The 24,767-nt window shown below is 36.3% G+C and overlaps 1 protein-coding gene across 6 annotated transcripts in view; it reads left to right on the forward strand.

The window, feature by feature from the left end:
• The window catches only part of LOC108712900 (probable phospholipid-transporting ATPase IM), a 123,632-nt gene that overhangs the window by 54,619 nt on the left and 44,246 nt on the right, over window positions 1-24,767 (forward strand). For all 6 annotated transcript variants that reach the window (XM_018255405.2, XM_041588282.1, XM_018255406.2 and 3 more), the window contains 3 exons: window positions 16,437-16,509; window positions 19,057-19,127; window positions 24,596-24,678. In XM_018255405.2, the coding sequence (XP_018110894.1) occupies window positions 16,437-16,509; window positions 19,057-19,127; window positions 24,596-24,678 (227 nt within the window). The remainder of the gene's footprint in view (window positions 1-16,436; window positions 16,510-19,056; window positions 19,128-24,595; window positions 24,679-24,767) is intronic.

Here is a 24,767-nt window from a genome sequence, read left to right on the forward strand (position 1 = left end):
CTGTCAAGGGAAAAAGTGATTTTTTTTTTTTCTTTCAAAATGCATCCGTTACTAGTGCTGTTTCAGCAGAATTCTGCACTGAAATCTAAGAGCAAACAGATTTTTTTATATTTAATTTTGAAATCTGACACGAGGCTAGACATATTGTGAGTTTCGCAGCTGCCCCCAGTCATGTGACCTGTGCTCTTATAAACTTCAGTCACTCTTTACTGCTGTACTGCAAGTTGGAGTGATATCACCCCACCCCCCGGCCAGCAGCCTAACAACAGAAAAATTGGCAGGTAACAGATAGCGGCTCCCTAAAGCTGGCCATAGATGTTGAGATTTTTAAAAGATCAGATCCTGATCGTGAGACCACGATCTTCTCAGAACGATCGTACGAATTTACCATCAACTAAAAAGACCAATTTGCCAGGAAAACAAAGGGGAACTGCCTGCTTGGCCCTGCAAACATAGATAGATTGCACTGGGACCGACAAAGATTTTTTGACCTGGCCGATCAATTTACACAAGATAACAGCTGCTTGGTAGATCTAAGATCAGCACTCAATAGTAAAATCAAGGTCCCACCCAGTTACATAGAGTTGGAGAAAGAACAGCCTGCCAGAAAGCAGTTCCATCCTAAAGTGCTGGCTCTTTCTGAAAGCACATGACCAGGCAAAATGACCTGAGAAGGCTGCCTACACACCAATATTACAACTAAAAAAAATACACTTGCTGGTAAAAAAAATACTTGCTGGTTCGGTAATGAAATTTTATATCGTAGAGTGAACTATTTGCAATGTAATTTACAGTGTAATTTAGAAATAGAAACTGCATCATAAAAATCATAACAGAATCCCTTTAAGATTACCAGTTGTTTTAGAAATATAAGAACTATGTCCTTTCTTTGTGGTAGTTGTTTGAATTGTGCTCCTTTTAGTCACTCTTACATAATATTACATAAAGGGTGTCTATGGAGGAACAGATTGTACTACAATAAAGGTTAGCAAAAATTGTTCATGGTGCAAGTTAATCATCCATCAACTCTTAATTCTTCAAAGTGCCTTTGCTTGTGTCTGCAAGTTGTGCAAGCACATGTTTCCAGCTCTGTTGCAGGCACAGTCTCAAACACAATTGTTTATCGTAATTAGCACTGAAATGTGATTTAATTCTGTAACATACATGCTTTGTTCTCAAGAAGTAAACTACTGAGCTTTGTTGTCCAGAAATAAACTGCTGAGCCTAAGGGAGAGACAGACCACACATACAGGTGGTGTTCAAGCATCATGACAGTATATATGAACATGTCATTCCAGACATTTTACAAAAAATATTTATTTGTTTTAGAGGAAACCCCTCCTACAAGAGTCAGGCTGGTAGAGTGAATATGCATCACAGGCTCATATCTGTCTGAGCTTCTATGAGCATTTGTGCTACCTTTTTCCCCACTACCTGTATGTGTGTGTGGTACCTCATGTTCATCTGAGGAAATTTGACATCTTGTTACCGAAACAGTATGAGCGGATTAAACCAGTTATTTCCATGTTGGATTAAACTTTGTATGTGATGATTTTACTGTAAATTATTCTCTGTGCAGTTAACCATCTCCATTTATGCTAAAATTACCATTTTCTTTTGGCCTCTGTAGTCATTTTGGCTCCATTTACCCTGCAGTGCACAGCTTTTTCTGTGTTTGAAATAACCTCTGTGTTTCACCCCCGGGCTTTTCCTGTATCTCATGTACAAAAAAAACTACTTACATTCATTAAAAAAATGTAGACTAATGCCAGAATGGAGACCTCATGCATATTGTGCTTTAGATGAATTCATCTGTGCTGCCTCTCACATTAGGTGTTTGCTGTTTATCAAGGAAGACTTGGCCCATTAATAGAAGTAGATTTTCTGCAGATTTATTCCTCCTCTTCTCTCTTCAGATCACTTTTAAACTGCAAGAGAGATTCGTTGCTTATAATACCTGACTTTCCCCCCTCAAGCAGCAAAATGTTTGGCCCATGACCAAGATCAGTATTTTGTTCTGTTTTTCCTGAAATGATAAGCTTCAAATAAAATTGTGTTTGAAGCCTGCTTTGCCCAGTCAAAAAAAAGAGAAGGAACCTTGGACTGTTCTAGCATGTTGCAATAGAAGCCTTGGTAAATCAGGAAATTGTAGAGCTTCATTTGGCAAAAAAAGTTTTAGAAAGAGGATCTCACCTTAAATCAGTACCAGATTAAAATAAGATTCTATCTCCTCTAGATTTTGACTTTTATGGCTCATTAGTTTGAACTTTGATTTTTATCCTTTGGGAAACCCAATTCATGCAATATTTGTAGGTAAACCTTTATATACATAGTAACATAGTAAATTAGGTTGAAAAAAGACACACATCCATCAAGTTCAACCTTTTAACTTTTTTTTTTTTTTTTTTAACTTGCCTAACTGCCGGTTATAGTAGTATATGCAAAATTATAAAAATTTTGAGGCCTTGCTTGAAGCTCTAGGTCCTCTGAATGGACACATTTAAGGGCAGACTTGTACAAAAAAAAAAAAAAACTGTCACAAGATGCTCTTCGTCGGAGTAGTTGGCTTGCCTTGTGCTTACTGCCTATCCCAGGCATTAAAGTCAGAGCCTAAAGCTTCCTAACTTTTAACAGATGTACACATATTAAGAGCTGGGTAAGGACATGCCTATGCCATCTGTCCCTCTTGAATATTCATTGGGGAAGTCTCAGAACTCTGAAACTGTCTTCCTGCATTGCCGCAGGTCACTGCACTGTGTGCCAAGTGCCCAGGTACTGGAACTAGTGGTAGGCAAAAGAGGCACGTGACTAGGGCGCAAAGCTTGGGGGCGCCAGGCACTTACCTTATATGCAGCCTACCCCTAGTCCGGCAAGTGTTACCACATTGAAAGTGGGTGAAGTTGAAGTGCTTTGCGCTAACCACGCACGTGTGTCCTCGGTTGCGCTCAGCTGTGGCAGGGACTTAAGTTACCAACGGCCAGCTGGGTTGCCTGGGGCAACTGACAGACACGGCCCGGCACTGCAAGTGCCAAAAATTGGTTGATTGTGAACGTACTTTACATACTGCCTTTCTTGTTGTTAATGACCATTATAGTATTGCTCCACCACTAGGAGCCCAGACTATTAGGCCAAAAAAAAATCAGGAACAGTAGCACCAAAAAATGTAAGTGTTTCAAAGTAATGAAAATATCATGTACTGTTGCCCTGCACTGGTTAAACTGATCTGTTTGCTTCAGAAACACTACTGTAGTTCATATAAACAAGCTGCTGTGGAGCAATGGTGGAAAAACGGCTATATGGCACAGATTAACTAATGGATAACAGATAACACCATTAGACAGACAGACAGCTTATTTGCTATCTGCTGTGTAACCTGAGCCTTTTCTCCTTTGAATGGCTGCCCCCATTGCTACACAGCAGCTTATTAATATAAACAATAGTAGTGTTTCTTAAACAAACACAGCAGTTTTACCAGTGCAGGGCAACACTGCATTATATTTTGATTACTTTAAAACACTTTTATTCAACTGAAACAAAACAGGGATTGTTTGTCCATATATTGCAATATATTTAAGCTGGCCAACTACGTCAAAGTCATCCCATATCTGGCCAGTCCTACGCTCCGTTTTCATCTCCCAAACTTAGTTGCCTTTTATTAGACACCAATGGTTGTCTAATAAATGGGCAACCAAGTTTGGGAGTTTTACTTTGAAAGCAGCTAGTAAGTTGCAGGTAAAACTTAGTCCATTTGTAAAATGTATAATGAAGCAATAGAATTCTTAATGAATCAGATGAAAATTGAGCGTAGGACTGGCCAGATATGGGATGACTTTGATGTAGTTGGCCAGCTTAAATTTATTGCAATATATGGACAAACAATCCCTGTTTTGCTTAAAGGGTAAGGCATTTTTCAGTAGCAGTATGCACAAAATGTCGCTGTCTTACATATACCGATAATGGGTTGAGTGCAGAGGACTCTTGTATTTTTCTGTATGTATTTTGTGGTCACAGCCTCATTGCACCCCCGCCTGATGGTTTTTAAAATTAGTGGTGAGCACAACTTTTCCTTGTGTTTTTTATATATATTTTTATATATATATATATATATATATATATATATATATATATATATATATATATATATATATATATATATATATATATATATATATATATATATATATATATATATATATATATATATATTATTTGAGTAAACATTTTATTAATTGCACAGTGCACTGTTATGAAATATAAAATGCTCAATTTTAATTTCCCCACTGGCAGATGGAGCTATATGTAGCTATGGGTTAACATACAATCAAAAATTGTTGATACAAAGAAAATCTTTTACTATTTGTTTATAATTCTACATTAACAGCTTTTATTAAATTCCCCAGATACAACCTTAATGTATTCAGAGTGGAGATTTGCTTTGTGTTTTTTAATTTAACGTCTCTGAACTTTTCACTTCTGATTACCCCTTGGACAGATATATCACAAATTGTGTCATATAAAACTGGTCTTGTACTTTTTACCTTGGTAATATGTTCCTGTACAGAAAGCCTGAATGTAATTAGCTTAGTAATTCCAGCTAATAATTTAACTGACGTTAAAAATGAACTGTTCCCATGTGCAGTCATAGAGAATATCTGGTGACCATATGGACTTCAAACCTTCTCAAAATTTAAAAACAAAGCTCTGTGCCAAAATGAAATAGATGAGCCCATTTATTACATACGTGTTGTGGATTGCCAATGGTGTTTATGTGATGGTGTGGTGTTTTTTTTTTTGTTTCCTATTCAGTTTCAAACCTCAACCGTTGCTAATTAAAAATGGGGTATGCACATCAATGCTATTTTTTTTCCTTTTACAATTAAGCACCTTATATTTGTTGACAAGATACTTGCTTGAAACCTTCAGACTGTGATGTGCAAAAGGATTTTAAATTATCCTTGGCCAGATATTAATTACTTCTAGTTTTAACTGAAACAGTCACTAACTCATACCTCCCAACTGTCCCGTTTTGAGTGGGACAGTCGTGATTTTGACAGCTCAAACCGCAGTCCCGGATTATTACTGAAATGTCCCGACTTTCTCTTTGATCTCCTGCATTTAACGACCAGAAAACTTAATTGGCGTTTGGCAGACAGCTCAGAACAGCCACCAGGTGCACTCGGATACTTTTGTAACAATTTAAGATAAGCAGGTCTCTTGGCGAAACTGACTTGCAGCTTAAAGGGCAATTCACCTTCATTAGCAAAACTGTAATAACACATGTAATAACACATAAACACAGAAATGTTTTCAAACTTTCATAATCAGCCCCAAATTTTGTAAAATGAACATGCTAATTAGGGGTATGGTCACAAAAATGGGCATGGTCAAACTTCTTTTGTTTCTATTTACAAAAATGTTGGGAGGTATGACTTACTGCCCTGTTGCCCTAGAGGTAACACAAATTTTAATGGCGAGACATGTAGCAGGTCTATAAAGCAAAAGAAAAAGCTGTATAACATACCTGGATTAGGGGATCTAAGTAGGGGGAAAACTGATCAATTTTGCAGCATTTAATTACCCTTAGGCTGAAGGTTTTCCTTAAATTAAGTCTCTTGTATTTAATTCAGCCCTCCTTGCTCTAGCAGCTGATCGCTAGGTTCTTTTTGCACATTACTTAATATTTCTCTTTAGGTGCTGATTTTTATGTTGATCTGTGACTGCTCCATGAAGTTCTGTTTTAAATCAGCATTGTTTTTAAATAGTGGCATATGAACAGATTATGTGCTGAAAATACAAGAGATCTAATACCACTACCACTGCCTTTCAACACTTAAAGGACCAGTAACCTCAATTTTGTTTTAAAAAAAAATCGTTGGTATACATCTGAAAAAAAACCACAAAGACAAATTAAACTTTATAAATCGCTAAGTCTTTATTAAGAAATAAGTTACCGAAACTCCGCTCCTCTTCAGAAAAGTCGACGTGCGGCATTCGATTTCTCCTCCCTGGCTATCTCCTATAAGGAAGGCAGGGAGGAGAAATCGATGGATCGCCCAATCGCTTTCTGAAGAGGAGCGCAAGCGGAGTTTTGGTAAGTTATTTCTTGATATAGACTTTGTGATTTTAAAGTTTAATTTGTCTTTGTGTTTTTTTCCGATGTATACTAGCAAATCTTTTAAAAAATGTTTTTGATGTTACTGGTCCTTTAACACTTACCTTGTCCTTTTGTTTTCAGAATGGTGTTTTCACTCTTTGCCGTCAATTGAATAACCTCAAGCTACCTGTAATAGCAGAACTTCAGTACCTCATACTAAAAATAAAACCCTTTATTCAATTTACATCTTTAAAGAAAATGGGGATGTTCTTGTGTAAAAGTAGGTCAGTGCTTGTGTAAAGGTTTCCAAAAGTGCTCTCTAAAAGGAGTACAGGTGATCGAAGGCATTATTTGCGTATGGGTGGCTTTATCATAAAGTCTTATTTTGCTAGTGCAGCTCAGCTATGTTTTGTAGAAGAAAATAAGTAACAAGAAAAGACCTATGTTTTTTCTCAATCTTACGTTATTGCAGGACAGGTTGTACTGACCTTCGCTGACTGTTTCTGTAGATTAGAAAACAGACCATAAAAGAGAAATTGCTTTTACTTTGGATTCAATGATTGGAAAAAATGATGCACTGATCCATGGAACCATGAACAGTGTGCTCTCTGGGCTATCCAAAACCTGATCCATGTGTAATTCTGATTTCTAGCATCCTTAATCCAATTTTAGCAGACCTTCCTAGTGTAGGGATGCTGACATCACATTAGTTTATAAAACAGAATATCAAATTGTAAATATTAGGCTGGCTCCAGTCATCTGAAACTGACAGATGAACAACTGGACCACACATCATCTTTCACTAACCCAAAAAAAGCATTTAATTTAAATCAGTGCTGTCCAAGATTTTCCAATCTGTGAGCCAGTTACCAACTATTTCAGATGTTTGGGGGCCTCGTAATTATAAAACAACAATGCCATACAAAGAGATTTAAGGAGATGATGGGCATGTTGGTTCTTGAAACATATCTTGGAGGGCAACAATGAGTCTGTGGGCCTCTATCTGGAAAGTCCTAAAAATGTGAATGTTTATCATGTTTGAAAGCCAAGCCTTGCTGGACTTACAGTGTGACTTATATGTCCTTTTCTGTTGCCTTTAATTAGTATAATATACAGTATGTACAAAAAAAGAAAAATAGCTTGGGTCCCTGCAAAAACGTTTTTGACACTGTTTTGCCTGAAAGAACTTTGTGACCTTTTGCACTTAAACCTAATGTAATGAATAAAAAGGCAATATATTGCCATATATAATTTATTTGCAGTGTTATAAAATTACTCCTAGAAACATTTTATTTTTATTCATCTTGCATTTGCTTTCTGATATAAAACACATCATACACATCATAATTTTTTTTAATTTTTTTTTGCATGTTTGTGGGTATGAAGTTTATTAAATTTCCTTTTACTGATCGCCTGCCATAATCTTAAAATAGACCAGGTCTTTAAATGCATTCTACAGAAAGATTATTTGAAGTTTTAAACCATCATGACTGTTAATCCCATATTCTAAAGTGCTTCACCTTAAATAGTCGTTTTAAAGTTCTATATGACTCTGGGTGCATTATTTAATCCCTCTGCATTAAATCCCAAAGCCAGATTTGCTATTTTGGTGACTGTTTACAACAGAGGTATTGATTCTGCCATAATTATCATCTATCTCTGTAGCACCCTGTCCTGTCTGTTTCCTTGCAGATCTGATCCTTAACTGGTATATTGTGACATGTATAAACCAAATAAATCCTTGGCTTTGAAAAGTTTGTTAGGAGCAGTTCTTAGCAAAGCCCTTTCACTGCTTGCACTTGCCAGATGCTTCAGTTCTTCTCTGCATGAACACATTTGGAAGCTAATAAAAGCAGCTTAAAGGGAAAGTTATCCGTGCTACTAGCAAACCTGAAACTTTATTAACTTTAAAAGAATGCTTAGTTTTTTTTTTAAATACTTAAACGGCTAAATGCCAGGGTTCACCAACAAATATTAACTTCATAAAAATGAATTCATAAACTTCAAAGCACCATCCATCATGTAAAGCAGAGGGACTCCAAGCCTCAGAATCCATCACTTCACAATATAGCAAGGAGAGGGAGGGATAGGATATAGAACTACTTCCAGAGAGAACAGACATAGACAAATATGGTTCCCTATTAATATGCAGAATCAGGCCTTTGATGAAAAAATACCTTGCCAGCTGTTAAACATGGGGGTGGATCTATTGTGCGTTTGAGGTTGTGTGGCAGCCAGTGACGGGAAAGATTCTACAAGTAGATGGAAGAACAGATTCCGCTAAATACTGGCAAATTTTGGATATCTTTGTGAAACATTCAGTCAAGAAGTTAAAAATTGTTTGGCTCCTACAAGACAATGATCCTAAATATACATCAAAAGCCACCATGAGCTATTTGAAGAAAATCAAATGGAGGGAAAGGTTTTGGAATGGCCCTCACAGTTGCTGATTAAGAATTAAGAATTTGTGAGTTGATCTTTAACATGGCATAAGAAGATCTCGGAATTAGAAGTGCTCTTCAAAGAAGGGTGGCCTGTAACCCCTATCACAAACCCCTCGCCGGATACAAAAGGTGTTTACAAGCTGTAATGCCAAAGGAGGTGTTGGTTAAAGCCGACTTCATACTGTTAATACTTTTCGGTGTTTCTACGTAAGTTTGCAAAATGTAACTGTGTATTCATTTTTAGAAAACTATTTTTAAAACACTGCTGCAGTGGTTGTTTTCTACTTTTCACTTACAAAATTAACCAAATATGTAATTTGGCAAGGGGTGCTCAAACTCTTGCTTTCAAGCTTAGGCTGTGTAAAAACTGTTTGAGTTTTCCTTACTATGGAATGGTCCATTCATAAGCCTCTATGACTGACAACATCACCAGTGATGTTAGACCACTCCACCCAGCTAATCAGTCTGCTAGCTTTTGTATGGGTATAACTACAGGTGTGTTATGGGAAGTGAAAAGGAATCTTATAACCAGACAGCTCCTTACTCTAAAAATGCATGCTGATTTTGTATATTTTTCTTAGAATCTGGTGTGAGTGTGTAGGGAAGGGTTTGATTACTCCATGGAAACATAAAAATGAGCTTTCTATATGTTAATTGCAAATTAACATATTTATGCAGAAACGTACTTCACAGTGCTGTACAATAAGTAGATCGTACCTCCCAACTGTCCTGTTTTGAGCGGGACAGTCCCGCTTTTGACAGCTCAACCTGCTGTCACGGATTTGTACTTTTAAGTCCTGAGTTTCTCTTTGATCTGCTGCACTGAACAGCCAGAAACAGATATAAAATTTCTCACTAATTGGGTCTTGGCAGACAGCCCAGAATAGATACTTAACATCCTTTTGTAACAGTTTGATAAGATAAGAACGAAGACTCACAGCTTAAGGCTAAGGCCACACTAGGCGATAGCGCCGCGATTTGACTCGCGGCGACTTTTCGCGGCGACTTTTCGTCGCGACTTTTAAGCAATCGCTGGGGAAACTTTTGCGCTGGCGTCTATGGGGAATCGCGTAAAATCGCCAGCGTAAAAACACACGCGGCGATCTTTTCTCTACTGTCGCTCAAAATTGCCTCGCTAGGCGATTTCGAGCGACAATAGAAAAAAGATCGCCGCGTGTGTGTTTACGCTGGCGATTTTACGCGATTCCCCATAGACGCCAGCGCAAAAGTTTCCCCAGCGATTGCGGCTTAAAAGTCGCGGCGAAAAGTCGCCGCGAGTCAAATCGCGGCGCTATCGCCTAGTGTGGCCTTAGCCTAAAGGAAAATTCAACCCCCTAGGCAAAAAAATGCCTCCCCGGGCAAATGCCCCTAACTTGTTACCTACCCCTCCTTCTAGGTCCTCTCCAGCGGAGTGCACGGCAGCCATCTTCTCCCGAGCACAATTCTTCCTGTAGTCATCGGCATTTGGTGGCGCATGCGCAGTAGGAGGCATTTGCCAGTTCGGATCTACTGTGCATGTGCTGAAAACCACGAAGTTTCCGAAAAAGAAATCTGACACTTCGTGACTTTCGGGCGCATGCGCAGTAGATCCGAAAGGGCAATTCACCTTCATTTGCAAAACTGTAATAACATATTAAAACCACAGAAATGTGTTCCAACTGTCATAAACGCGCCAAGTCTTTTTGTCCCTCTTTCTGTTTCCTAAATGTTAGTTCTACAAGATTATATATAACAACAATAATTGATAAAGAATCAAAGAGGGCCCTGCTTACAATCTAAAATGTAACCCTCTTTCAGACAATGGCCTGCAGTAATTCAGTTCAGGCTACAGGACTGCTTATTGCTTACCTTGCTTTAGGTCCTGTCCAAATTCATGAATCTGTACATTTTCAAATAATGTTTGTCAGTGTTCTATTTAGCATGGTGTTTGGCAATTCTGTTCTATAAAATGTTATAAAGCATTTTAATATTTGTAAGGAATTTGTACACTTGATACTGTGATCATGGAGATTTATCTGTGGATCTTTTGATGTCCATTGCATTTTCAAGATGTGTGGCTTATAAGCGATACTTAAAATGCCTTGAAAACATCGTCCAAGCAAGATATTGTTGACCAAGAAAAATAAACCTCTGAGCAATTCTTGACATTATCAAATGTTGTACAAGTAATCCAAGCTGTAATTTTCCTGGAATGTATGAATAAACCTAGCATGACATTTTGGGATGCTTTTAAGAGTTTGAGTGGAAACAACATCTATCTATGGCATTTTTTCTGCATTATTTTGTATAGAAGACTTTTGTTAAGGTGTGGATTCACACAGGCCAACAGAATACACTCCAGTTATATGTTAAATGGTATTGTTTTTAATGTTGTCAGTAAGAGATGAGAAACATACCTTGTGCATGAACAATGTAGATTGAGGTGTATACAAGTGGCTGAAACCTTACTTCCGTTTAAACTGTGACCCTATTCCGGTACAGGAATGCTTATTACGTTGCCCTTCAGTAAAGCTTAGATGGTCATACATGGACACTGCATTTTGATGCCCAAATTGCTCTGTAACTGTTTGCAACTTGGTTCTTCAGGTATGGCAATATAGAGGCTCCGTGGTTGGCATTGTGCATTGCACCACTGAGATCCTCTTTTTCAGTACAACCTTGTGTGTTCTCCATGTTTATAGCATGTTTATATGGCTCTCCTCCAAAACTCCAAAAACATAAATGCAGGTTGTTGGAAAGTTCTACATTTTCAGTTTTTACATTTTAAGACTCTAGGTTCTGTAATCCAAAATGTAGATTTTATGATCTATGAAAAATAAATTACAATTCAGTTGATGCATGTAATGAATTACTTTCCTTTACCTTATTTACTAGTGTTCACTCTGCAGAATGGAATTAAATTCTAGCATTCAAGTATCTTTAAAATAATGTCTTTCCACAGCCACTCATATTGTTCAAATGATATTTTCAAGCCAGACTGATTTATAGCCTTGACCTTTTGTTTTAGTTGAATTTGGGTTTACCAAATACAAAACTAACCTTTAGAAATGAAAAGAACATAATAAAAAGAAGTAAATATGCTTGATAGTGACAGAATCATTTCCAGCACAAGAGAGCAATTAATCAAAGCCACTTGTCATATGCCCAATGTAAATGATGTGGGGAACTGACTGGAAGGCTATGTGTGGTCTCCTAAGCTTGGCTCAATAACTAGCTAACTAACTGTCCATAAATGGTATCCTACACTTTGGTTTAAATGTCAGCTCCCAATCTGCCTCCAAATATCCTTATTTTGTCTACAGCCATTGATTTATGTATGGATGGAGAATTGCCTGCTGTAGAACTCTTATCACATAATTTAATTCTGTAAACAGGTATGTACGTCTAGATTTCAGGAGGGGATTGCATAAATGCTTTTCAAAAAATATTTTTGTAGGGCTGTGGTAGTCCAAGCAATATCCAGATGAACTAGCAGTTGTGAAATGCAGCAGATCCATTTTAATTGTAAATCTCTAGAAATTGCATCTTTGAGTTGGGGGTTGATAATCGTCACTGCAAAAGTCATCTGCCTTACTTTTGAACTTTGGGTCCGGATTATTGTCATTAACATGAATGGTGGGAGATGCTATATTACATACAGTACCTCCCAACATTCAAAAAATGAAAAGAGGGACAAAAAGTTGAATTTATTGACCACACCCATTTTATGGACACATACCCTAATTGCCATGTCCATTTTACAGAATTTGGCAGGTTATAAAACTTAAAACACATTTCTGGGAGTTTTAGCACAATGTTGTAGTTGTTATAACAGCTTTGCTAATGAAAGTGAATTGCCCTTTCAACTGAGTCTGTTTCCCCAAGAGACTTGCTTATCCTAAATTGTTACAAGTGTATCTTTGTATATCTTAAATTGTTACAAAAGTATCGTCAAAATTCATCTGCTGAGAGTTCTGGGCTCTCTGCCAAAAAGCCTCTTACTTTAATTAAGTTTCAGAAATGTATCTTTTTCTGGCATCAGTGCATGAGTTCAAAGGGAAAGTCTGGACATTTCAGTAAGAAACCCGGGTCTGTGAGCTGAGCTGTCAAAATCGAGACTGTCCCGCATAAAATGTGATAGTTAAAAGGTATGCTATTACCCTTAGTATGAACCTCTGAGGTAATGTGACACTAATTCCATTTTTGTATTGTTTGCTGACATGGGTTATGTCACTTATTTCTCTGTTGCCTGTTGCATATGCAAATTAGGATTGGGAAGGGGAAGACATTTTTTAATTCCTTGTTTTGTGACAAAAAGTCACCCAATTTCCCTCCCCACCCCTAATTTGCATATGCAAATTAGGATTTGTTTCGGCGGGCAGAAGGATTCGGCCAAGTCCAAATACTCCTGAAAAAGGCCGAATCCTGAACCGAATCCTGGATTCAGTGCATCGCTAAAAAATATACAATATATCAAACAAAGCAATATTTGTTATGAATTTATATACATAAATGGATCAGTCCTATTAAATTTCATAATGACAATATATAACGAAAGAAAAGTATTATCCTGAACCGATAAAAACGCTTAAAAAAAGTTTAAAAAAAATAAATAAAGTCTGTCCTAAATACTCCTTGAACTTAATCTTTTTTAGTGACCTTGAGTCAGGCATTGTAAGCACTCTCTGAATTTTTGCTGATATCTAAATTGTGCAAAAAAGGTTTCATTCTGGATGCTGCCACTTTGCTGAATGGTTTGTCTAGACTGAAGATCTTGGCAGCAAACTGTAAAATGAGGGTCAATGTTAAGTGCAGTAAGTGCAAAGTTATGAGCTATACACTAAATAGTGTGTTTAGAGGTATCTTAAACTGAGAAGGATCTGGGGATTTTTGTGCATATCAGGCTGTGTAATTGTAGGAGGTGTCATTCATTAGCTACTAAAGCAAAGTACTGTCTTGAGTAAAAAAAAAAAAAGGGCATTAACTTGAGGGATGAAATCATAATTTTGCCTCTATACGGCCCAGGTAATGTCTCACCTTGACAGGGCTGTCGACTTCCCCGATTTTATCTGGAGATACCAGATTTGTCCTCCGGTCTCCTGTCACTCTGATGCATTCCGCATATTTGCATCAAAATTGTGGTTTGCTTCAAAGGTTGACTCCTCTGCCTTGAGTATGCAGTGCAGTTTTGGGCTGGAGAGTGCAGAGCCGTACAACTAAACTGGTAAAGGGGATTATTACACTATAAGGGAAGACTGACAAGGTTGGGTTATTTTCTCTGGGGGAAAAGGCAATTGTCCTTTATTTTTTTTACAAGTACAATAGAGGACATTATATACAGATAGCAGAGGAACTTTTTCCCCATAGAAAAGATCAATGCATGAGAGGGATGCCCCTTTAGACTAGAGGAGCAGAACCTTCATTTGTAGCAGCATAGGTGGTTCTTCACAGAGTGCCAGTAAGAAAACGACAAAACTGCATGATTTACTTATCTCTATATTGATGCTGGAGGCTTTTCTTTAGCTATATGCACAATTTATGGGGCAGATTTATTAAAGGTCGAATTTCGAATTGAGGTAAATTTTTTGAATGTACTCACATCTCGATTTTGAGGTTATTTATGAAAATATTAAATACGATTGAATTGAAACGACCCGAAAATTCTATTCATTTTCTAATCGGATACAAACGAAACTCGAATTGAAAAACTTGAATGTCAGGAAGGCTATTAACATCTTCAAATGGGTCAATGGACTTCTGCCATTGACTTGTAAATTAATTCGGCAGGTTTTAGGTGGCGAATATTCAAATTGGAACAGGTTCCATGGTCGAGGTGTGATAAATCTCACATTCAAATTTACGGATTGGGTTTTTAAATTAGAATTTGACAAAAAAAAAATGTGTTTTGCTGTGCTATGCACTGAAGATCAATAAAGCTTAGAAATTAGGGCCCCTGCATTTTAAAGGGTAATTAAAAAAAAGTCTAAAGTTAGTAACCCAGATGTGTGTTTTCGGATAGCTGGCCAGTAAATGCTTTCTGCTGAATGGTTGTTATGAGTTACTAGACAAACATTTGTGTTTTTCATGAACAGTTGTCCCCATAAATGCTGTACAGATAAGGGATTTATTTTTCCAAAATGCTGGGGACCTGGGGGTTATCCAGGGATGTTTTCAGTAATTTGAATCACTATACCGTAAAGCTACTTAAATGTTTACCTTTAACCCTAATAGGATTGTTGGGCCATTTAGGAAAAAAAAATAAACAAAAAAAAAACAGGTAAATGGGGGAGTGATAGTATATAGGAGGGATAAAGGGGTTGGGGAAATTGGAGGAGTGGGATCTCTCCAGACAGTAGGTTGGTTGATTTATTTATTTTTTTTGGTTTTTCCTATTTTCTTTTAATCTCTGTGTATAGTGATCTTTGTTCTTTTCAATTTGTAACCTGAAAAATAATAAAAATTCAAGTGAAAAAAAAAAGGATTGTTGGGCCATTTATACAGTTTAGTTAGGATCAAGTACATGAACACACACACTTTTCAAGGATTTAATTACTTGGTATGTAGTTGTATTTGATATTTAGTACCTTTGTTCATGCTTTGAAATTCAAATAGCCTATACAGTATGTAAATAGAGATTACAGTTACACTGTTCATGTTTTGTTTGGACATGGAGCTTAATTTATCTGTGTATTTGTGTTTTTATATGTGGGCACTGCCATGATTGCTCTAAAGAGGTAACCACCTTCTTGTTTGGTCCTGGTTAGCACAAGACTAGGAGCTAGGAGCATGATTTGTCATTCTGCAAACACGACCATCTACCTATAGCAATTTTAATGACCAATTAGGCTGTGGTGTGACAGAAAAAATTAAGAGAGCAGCTGAACTTTTTGGGAATCTTGATTTCAGCATTTTTCTATGGAAACATTTATCATAATCAATATGAGGATCAGAAACATTGGCTTTAATTTGTATTAAACAGTATTTCGTATTTATTGTGCTTCCTGGCTAATTTATGTACTTTTATTTGACACATTAGTGAAAAGAGTTGAGCAGGATAGTTGGTAAGAAAGGATACATTTAGTCTTAATTTCAAAGTTTTTTTTTTTAGTAAGGATATGGTTGCCAGATTAAAACATTCTTTGAGTTCCTTCTGTATCCGGGTTTCCATGGTGGAATGTTCAGCATCTTTGCCCGCACTTTGTCTCCTTAATGCTTCCATTGTATTTTTATTTTCATTTGCTTTCATGCAGACTGTTATAGGGACACTATCATGGATCTGCTTTTCCCCCTGGGCCCAGCACAACTGCAACATTAAGGGCCCTGTGTGACATACTAAAACATATTAAATATTGGTTTACAATTACAGGTTTGTTAAAGTTGTACCCTTGATGGCTGCCCTGGACAGTATAATGAAAAATAAATGGTAGCTAAATTATACATATAAACAATACATATTTTAACTAAAGCATCTCTAGGGCCTAAGAATATGCAAGGGTTATAAATCTTTCTCCAAACATCATACACTATGTTTAAAGGATTCTAAAGCTCAGATGGCTTTTTGTAAATGATCATTAATCAGTCCGCAGGATTGTGAGATGTCAGAAATGTTTTGGAAATTATGTGGAAAATTACCCTTTAACTTCTTTTTTCCTCTTCCAAAAATTGAAGCTGAGCCTATTTTGAAATTATTCCTAAACAAATTGTGTGTATAGCTGTACAGAAAGGCAATTCATCCTCATTTGCACTATACTCCCTCAATTGGTTTTCTGTGGCATTGTATTTTTAAGCACTTTCTGAATGTCATGGTTCCTCGTCTTGTCTGCTTGTGCTCCAGTGAAATCGATTTACTGATGCTTCAAGCTGATTGTAATTGACAAATGGAATTTTGGAAAAGTCTCTTGTTTTTTCCTCTTTTGCAGATTGCAGAATGAGAAGTGGATGAATGTAAGAGCAGGCGACATCATAAAGCTGGAGAACAATCAGTTTGTGGTTGTGCGTAACTTTCTCATTATTTTTTTCAGTGTTTGCATTAATAAATACTTGTTATACTGTATGTACCTATGCAGGTTTTGAATAATTTTTCTTTTTAAGGGGTATATGTTATTGAGGTGTTCTGCTGCACTGCATAAATACCACTAGCCCCAGCAGATGGCAGAAGTGTTTTGCAGAGAAATCCCTATTATTATTTATGTACTATAAAAGTTCCATTAATGGAATCCATAATAGTATCTAATGCTTACCTGTTGTAACGTTTATTAAATTACATAGAAATTCACCTGTATTCAAAACGTATAAATCGCACAGATGTTTTGTAATAACAAGGTAGCATAACACTTATCAGAAATTATAGTCCATAGATAAAGGGGCAGATTTATCAAGGGTCGAATTTCGAAGAGGAAAATACTTCGAAATTCAACCATCGAATTGGATTACTTCGACTTCGAATGTCGAAGGCAAAGTTTTTTTTTTTTTTTTTTTTAATTGAATCTGGCCGTTTTTGGTCGAAGTCAAATCTTTGATTGTACGATGAAATCCTTCGAATCTAACGATTTCATTGATCGATCAAACTATTTTACTTCGACTTCTAAAAACTTAGCCAAATGTTGGGTATAGGTTCTAGGAGGTCCCCAGAGGCTAACATGGCAATTGGCAGGTTTAAGATGGCGACGTGTCGAAGTCAAAGTTTTTTAAAGAGACAATACTTTGATTATCGAATAGTCGAATATTTAAAGTATTTTCAATTAGATGAAAAATTAAAGTGTTTTAAAGTAATAAAAATATAATGCAGTGTTGCCCTGCACTAGTAAAACTGCTGTGTTTGCTTCAGAAACACTACTATTGTTTATTTAGATAAGCTGCTGTGTAGCAATGGGGGCAGCCATTCAAAGGAGAAAAGGCTCAAGTTACATAGCAGATAGCAGATAAACTCAGTAGAACATATTATCTGTTATCCATCTAACCTGTGCCTTATAGCCTATTTTCAATTTCCACCATTGCTACTCAGCAGCTTGTTTATATGAACTATAGTAGTGTTCTGAAGTAGTTTTACCAGTGCAGGGCAACACTACATGATATTCATTACTTTTAAACACTTAAAAATTTTTGGTTTTACTGTTCCTTTAAGAAAAATTTATCTGGCTAATATTTGATCGAATGGTTCTGAAAATTTGAGTCTTATTTGATTTGTATTCAATTTGTACGAATCAAAATTCCTGAAATAAAATCTCTGTCAGGAAGGCTATTAACATCTCCAAATGGCTCAACGGACCTCTGCCATTGACTTGTACATAAGCTCAGCAGGTTTTAGGTGGCAAATATTCGAATTAGGACTCTTTCATGGTCGAGTTATGATAAATCTCACATTCAAATTTACATTCGAATATGGGGATTAAAGTTCAAATTGACTATTCTACCCTTGATAAATCTGCCCCTAACCGTTTTAACTTTTTTATATTTGTCTATTCAAAATGCTGTTTTTTCCCCCAAAGAAATATATACCTTAATTTAAATTGTTCAATGGTTTTGAAGTTAATTTTCCTTTTCTCTGGCTATTTCTATCCTTTAAGGGGTTGTCTATCTTCAAACAACTAGTTGTTTTAGGATAGATCACCAGAAATAATGACTTTTTCCAGTAACTTTCTATTTTCTACGTGTCGCTTTTTTTCTAATATTGAAGTGTAGAGTGTGATTTTTCACCTTCTAAAGCAGCTCTGGGAGGTGGGGTTGCCGACCCTGTAAACTGTTCTAAATTGATACATTTAGTTCATACATTTCTTGTGTTTGTACTTACTGAGCAGAATCCCTGAGTTTAAATAAAGGCAGTTGTGAGAATTGATACAATAGTTCTGTGCAATATTCTGAACAACAAAAAAAAAAGGTATGTTGGTATTGGTTGCTGCACTATATTTTGTCTCTAGCAAGGAGTTGGGTAAAAGAATCCAACAAAGGTAGACGCATTATCAGCCTCACACTGGAACAGGGTATCCCTGTCTATCAGGTTCTACAGGGCCCTAGTATTTGTGATTGCAGTTTTCATTAAATCATAGAAACAATTTAAAAACACACACACACGCGCGCAACCAGTTGCAACTCAGAAATGTGCACTAGTATGATTTTCGTTTTCAGTTGCTGCTCTTGAGCAACGCTCTTTTCTTCCCACTGAAAAGCAATCCTCGACAGTCCTCTGCCTTTTCATCAGAATGGTTAGTATGCTATGGTTGTGAATTGTAAACAAAATCTAGAATTTTCTTTCCCATATTTATTTTGTAATTACAAATTAACACCAAATGTTTACTCTTATAAAACAGGCCATTCATCATTATTTCAAAAGCATGTCATACCCAGATCATAAATTACATATGTATTCTGCTTTTTCAATTGTTCATGCATACTAGCTCAATCATTGCTGGGCCATACAGCTGCTCACATGTTTAATAAGATGCTGTATCAATTAAACATGCAAAAAAGAATGGCACTGGCCTCATTTGATTCTGAAACTGTGTAAGGTTTTTTTTCCAACATTATTTATTCTCATTTCAGGCTGATATGCTGCTCCTTTCTAGTAGTGAGCCACATGGTTTGTGCTATGTTGAAACAGCTGAGCTTGATGGGTAAGTGGACACATGTACTTTAATCCTTTGAGATTATAAAGCACAGGGACACACATTAAGGCACACTCAATGCCGTAATATATTATATAGTCGTCATTATAGATACAGTAGTATCATACTGTGCAGGGCTCCATGTGAATTGATAATTAATAAACTTTACTTAAACTGTATAAATTATTTCACTACACAATCACAGCAAGCTGACAGGTGTCATTTTGAAAAGACTGGGCAAGTTTTGCATCAACCCAAAATCTTTTTTATCTGTCAGAATGGGGGACTTGATGCCCGTGCCCTGGCTACAATTATAGAAGGCGAGGAAGGATGGGAATGTAAGGAGGCAGTGTTATTTAAATGGAAAAGTGAAAGTAATTGCATGTCCTGTCTCAAGGCATAGAGGTAGGGCAGGCAATACAAGACTGACTGCTGAGATTTTCAAAAAACTTTATAACAGGTATGGCTGTTTTTCTAAAAAAAAAAAAATTGCATTTCATGTTTCATTTGAAAAACTTTTTCATTATACACATTTTTATGTGTAGGTGACAGCTGTCCTTTTAAATAACTAAATAAACAGCTGCATTTCGAAGACGTACTAGTGACTGTCCCATAGAGCTCTTCAATGTGGCTAGCATCATCAAAGGCGATTATTTAACAAATATACCCCGACTGAATGAATCTTGCAATTTTTGTTATTGCAGTGCCAGTTTGGTCATTTAGCAGCCCTCAACCTAGTTATATAATTTAGTCTGAGGGCCACACATTCAGATTTGGCCCAATTGATGTATACAAACCTGGTAAAAATCCTTTTATTAACAAGACTACATAATCAAGCAAGACATTATACCTTTGTGTGTTAAGTTACACTTACAGGCCCATTGTAGAAGATTAATCTTTAGGCTGTCAGGGGACAGCCAGATTTGAAACAAGAGACAAATTTCCCTAACAGCAGTTTTATACATGGAAAGAAATCCAAATTTCATGGTCACACTGTTTGTAGAAACATGCATAAGCTGACTCACCTGTCAAGGCAGTGTCCTATGCATCAGTCCTAAACCAATTTTAAATGCGCAGTATTGACATCTGCTTAATGTGGTGGTTCATCTTTCAGTTAACGTTTAGTATGTTCATGAATGGCCAATTCTAAGCAACGTTTCAGTTGGTCTTTATTTATCTTCTATAGTTTTTGAATTATTTTCCATCTTCTTACTCTTTCCAGCTTTCAAAAAATCAAAACCATCTAAAGGCTACAAATGTATTGTTATATCTCCTTTTTATTGCTCATCTTTCTATTCAGGCCTCTCCCATTCATATACCAGCCTCTCATTCGAATCAACGTATGGTTGTTAGGGTAATCAGACCCTAGCAACCAGATTGCTGAAATTGTAAACTGCAGAGCTGCTGAATAAAAAGCGAAATAACTCAAAGCCATAAAAAATTAAAACTAATTGTAAACTGTCTCAGAATATCACTCTCTACGTTAAATTTAAAGGTGAACAATCCCTTTAGCCCTCTTTAATGCTAAGCTGTTCAACAGCCCTTAATAAAGTAATAGGAGAGCTAACATTAAAAGGAGAAAACACCTGTGTATGTGTAAATGTGTACACACACAAATCCACCCCTTTAAGGGCTGTCGAATACTTGGCAGTAATTGGGTGCACAAGGCATGGTTAAACCATATGCAATTTCAACTTTCTCAACACTCAACCCAAAAACATAAAGTGGTATAAATGCATGTTAAGAGAAAAGTGAACTACCAGCCATACAGGCAAATAGGGAAATACCTGCATTCAAGTGAAAAATAGACACAATTTGGCCAAATGTGTCTCTTTTCTCACTTAAATTCAGGTATTTTTCCTCTTGTATGGCTGGTAATTCACTTTTATCTTAACATGCATTTATGTTGCTTTGTTTTTGCAGGTCTTCACCTTTCTCAAGGTAGCAAAACAAATGAATTAAAAAAAAAAAAATATACAAGAAAAAATACACAAGAGTCATGAATATCCTGTCAATTATATCCTTATAATACACAAAAACCATGAATATCTTGTAAATTATATCCTTATAAACAGTGAGTTCTGATGTCATCAGTTATAAACGGTGAGTTCTGATATTAGAAGTTACCTCAAAGTTCCATGACCTGTATAAAAACACTCAGCCTTCTGCCTCGTGTTTTTATATGGTCATGAAACTCCTCGGTAACTTATAATATCCTTATATGTTACATGAGGGGGTACTTTATTCACTATAAAAACTGTGCTTTGTACCACCTGCTGAAAAACAAGAGGATATTCAAAAAAGAGTTCCATGACCTGTATAAAAGCACGCCATCTTCCACCTCGTCCTTTTATTTGGTCATGGAACTGCTCATAATATACTTAAAACTACTATAGGGGGTCATTTATTCACTATTAATGATTAATCAAAGGACCAGTTGTTGGCCCCGGATTCATGAATTGGCATGGAGTATCTGCCTGTGTATGTGCAACATAATGATATCTTGCGTTTCAGTTTTTATTTTAAAAGTTCTCTGCAATAGAAGTATGTTTAACTCCGTAATCGTGCTCAGTTGACTCTATAAGAGGACAGGAAATGCCCATCTACTCCTGAATTGCTTTGGGTACTGTAGGAAACTAGAGCAGTGCATGGTTTCTTTGACTATTCTAAATAGTGTTTACTTATACATACATTTTAGAAAGAATGGAAATTTTTTTAATGAGGTTTATAGTAACTATATTTTGCATTATGAAATGTTTGAACACTTTACAGCGTAACCAGAGTTATTATCTGACAAATATTTATATTGTGAACAACTACAGAATCCTGCCATCTGCTCTGAAAAAAACTTCCTAGATCTAGTGCTGGGCAAAATGCAAGCATCAATAAATAAACAGTGGAAAATCCACAAGACATAGAGCTATGCCAGCATAAACAGGGAAAGTCGAGCATTGCATATTTATCGGAAATATCAGTCAGAAAACCAAATATGCAGAACAAGTGAAAAACAAGGATTGCAAAGCGATACTGGAATATGTAACATCAGCAGCTTCTGCCAACTGTGTACAAAACACACAGTTAATTTGCTGAAATGCGACCTAGAAAGCACAAACATTTAGCTACCAATATTATAGTATAAGGGAGAAATTGCTTAGTAGATTTGCAATAAGGACAGGTATAATTTCAGAATAAAAAAAATTGTTTGGGTTCCCTGTACTGTGTGTGCATGGGAGAGATACACATTATAAATATAGCAAACATTATTGTATATTTTATGTATACCAAAGCCCATTGCCACTGTCTCTGCCTAAAGGAGAAGAAAAATAGTATCCCACTTAGGGTGCCAAATGTTAGACACCCTCAAGTGAATGTCTGAAACCCCGGGCCGGTGCTCCTATCAGCATAAAACTGCACTGGCCCGGGGTTATACTAGTGAACTATAACAAACAAGGGAAAGTTGTGCTCACCACTAATTTTTAAAACCATTAGGTTGGGGGCAAATTTGCCCAGTGTTGATAAATAATCCCCAATGACTGCATATACTGGAATGAAAACTTCATACATTGTTAGTAACACCTTTTACCCAATTTACAATTTTTACCATTTACCCAATACTGAAATTTTGCCAATATACCTTTAATGAAGTGTTTTTTAGCATAAATCGAGGCCAGGGAAATTAAATACTGAAGAAATCTATAACTGCATTAGTAGAAAAAGTGCAAACATTATACAAAGTACATTTTGTCCCTTCGAGTGCAATATATGTTATAAGGGAATAGAAGAAAATTCAATGCATAGTTCTTGAAATCACATTGATGCTGTTACAGTTTTCTGTTCCCTGGTGAGTTTAATGTATCATTATTTTTATAATCATCATTACCTTCATATAATGTTGTGTTAAGTCCTTTTCAAGTTATTATATTTGTACTGTAGAATAAAGCAGACAATGGAATGGCTCATATGCACCCCACCCAAACACATGTACAAGTGCACAAAATCAGTTTTTTTTTCACTCCAGCCCATATCATCATAATTAAAATGTAGCCTTCTGGGAAGGATGGAAGTTAGGGATGGTATAGGCAAGACTGGAAGTATTAGGTGTGGCCTGTGTGGATTATAAAAATCAGTAATATTTCTAGTTCTGGAGGTGTTGAATTGACCAACCTTATCCTCCACTTGAGAAACAATGGACCAGATTAAAGATTCTTTAATTTGAACATATTATGAAGACCGTTAATTGGAAAAGACGACAGTGAGTTTTCCTAACTTTGAGGAAGAATTACACCTTGCTCTCTTGATCCGTTGCCACCTTTTTTGCTATTTGTGTTTCTCTTTTTACTTCAGATTTTCACATAATCTGCACTTCAAGCCTCTGAAATAACCCCACTTCATTTAAACAAGCTTGTGTCAAGCCAAATTGTAATAAGGCCAGACTTTCTTTCTACTATGAATCTCTAAAGCCCTCATGTGTTTTTGTCTTCTGTTGCATTAATATTTTTCTTCAAACCCTTAATCTGTTAAAGGTTTTGAGACAACCTTATATAAAGTTTCAAATGATTTCCAGGTTGCCATGGCTAACTGGATTCATCCTCATTCATTTAGTAATGTGAGCAAAGGCTTTCTTCTGTATGTAATCATGTTGATTGGATTGGTAGTTCTCATCATTTCTAACCAATGTATATCTGTCTTATTTTTTATTCAAACAAAAGCTCTTAATCAGTGGCACTTGGTGTTTGTTGCCTACAGGCTCTGGACTTGGCCCATTTCTGTTCCCTCTGCATGCTCTTTCTTTAGGAGTTTATCCATTAATTTGGCCTTAAATGTATTTGGATATTATTTATCTAGCCTTTGAAACCTCAGATCTCTCTACCTCTATTTATACAATTAAAATGAATTAGTGTTTAATATGCTGTAGGGAGTGATAATCTGTCACAATTTACAACTGGTCTTTATTTAATTATTTAGCTTTTTGCTCAGCAGCTCAACATTTTGGAATTTCATTATCTATTTGCTTGAGTCCATTTTACCATAGCAAGCATGCAGTGGATTAAATAAGATACTGGTTTATGAACTGAAAAAGGTCTGACCAGAATGATAAGTATAAAAATTAACAATAATAAAATTAAATTGTAACCTCACACAGCAGGTTATGTGGCTGCCATGGTCAGTGACCCCCTTCTCACTTAATAGCTGAAAAAAGGGTAGAAGAGGAAGGCAAGTCGTTCAAAAACGCAATTAAAAGGTTGAAAGAATAGGAAATCCAATAACACAAAAAGTTAACTTACAAGTGAACTACCCCTTTAAACGAGTTTAATGTACTGCCTAACTTCGTCAACTTGCCAATGAAATCACTGACAAATCAGTATATATAACATTATAAAGATTGAAGCACTGCAGAGTTTATAATTTGTCCTAAAAACATTATTCCTCTGTTATAATTATTACTTAATCCTAGTATTTTACATATTATTTTTCAGAGAGACTAATTTGAAGGTCCGCCAGGCTTTGCCAGTAACTGCAGAACTTGGAGAAAATATTACCAGACTTGCAGACTTTGATGGTAAATCTTATAAAATCTTATAAAATCACTTAATTATATCCTTTTGTATTTTCTTTTTATAGTGCAGCCAATATGTAATTTTGAAAGTG

Source organism: Xenopus laevis, chromosome 3S, assembly GCF_017654675.1.
Source record: "Xenopus laevis strain J_2021 chromosome 3S, Xenopus_laevis_v10.1, whole genome shotgun sequence".
Classification (NCBI taxonomy): Eukaryota; Metazoa; Chordata; class Amphibia; order Anura; family Pipidae; genus Xenopus; species Xenopus laevis.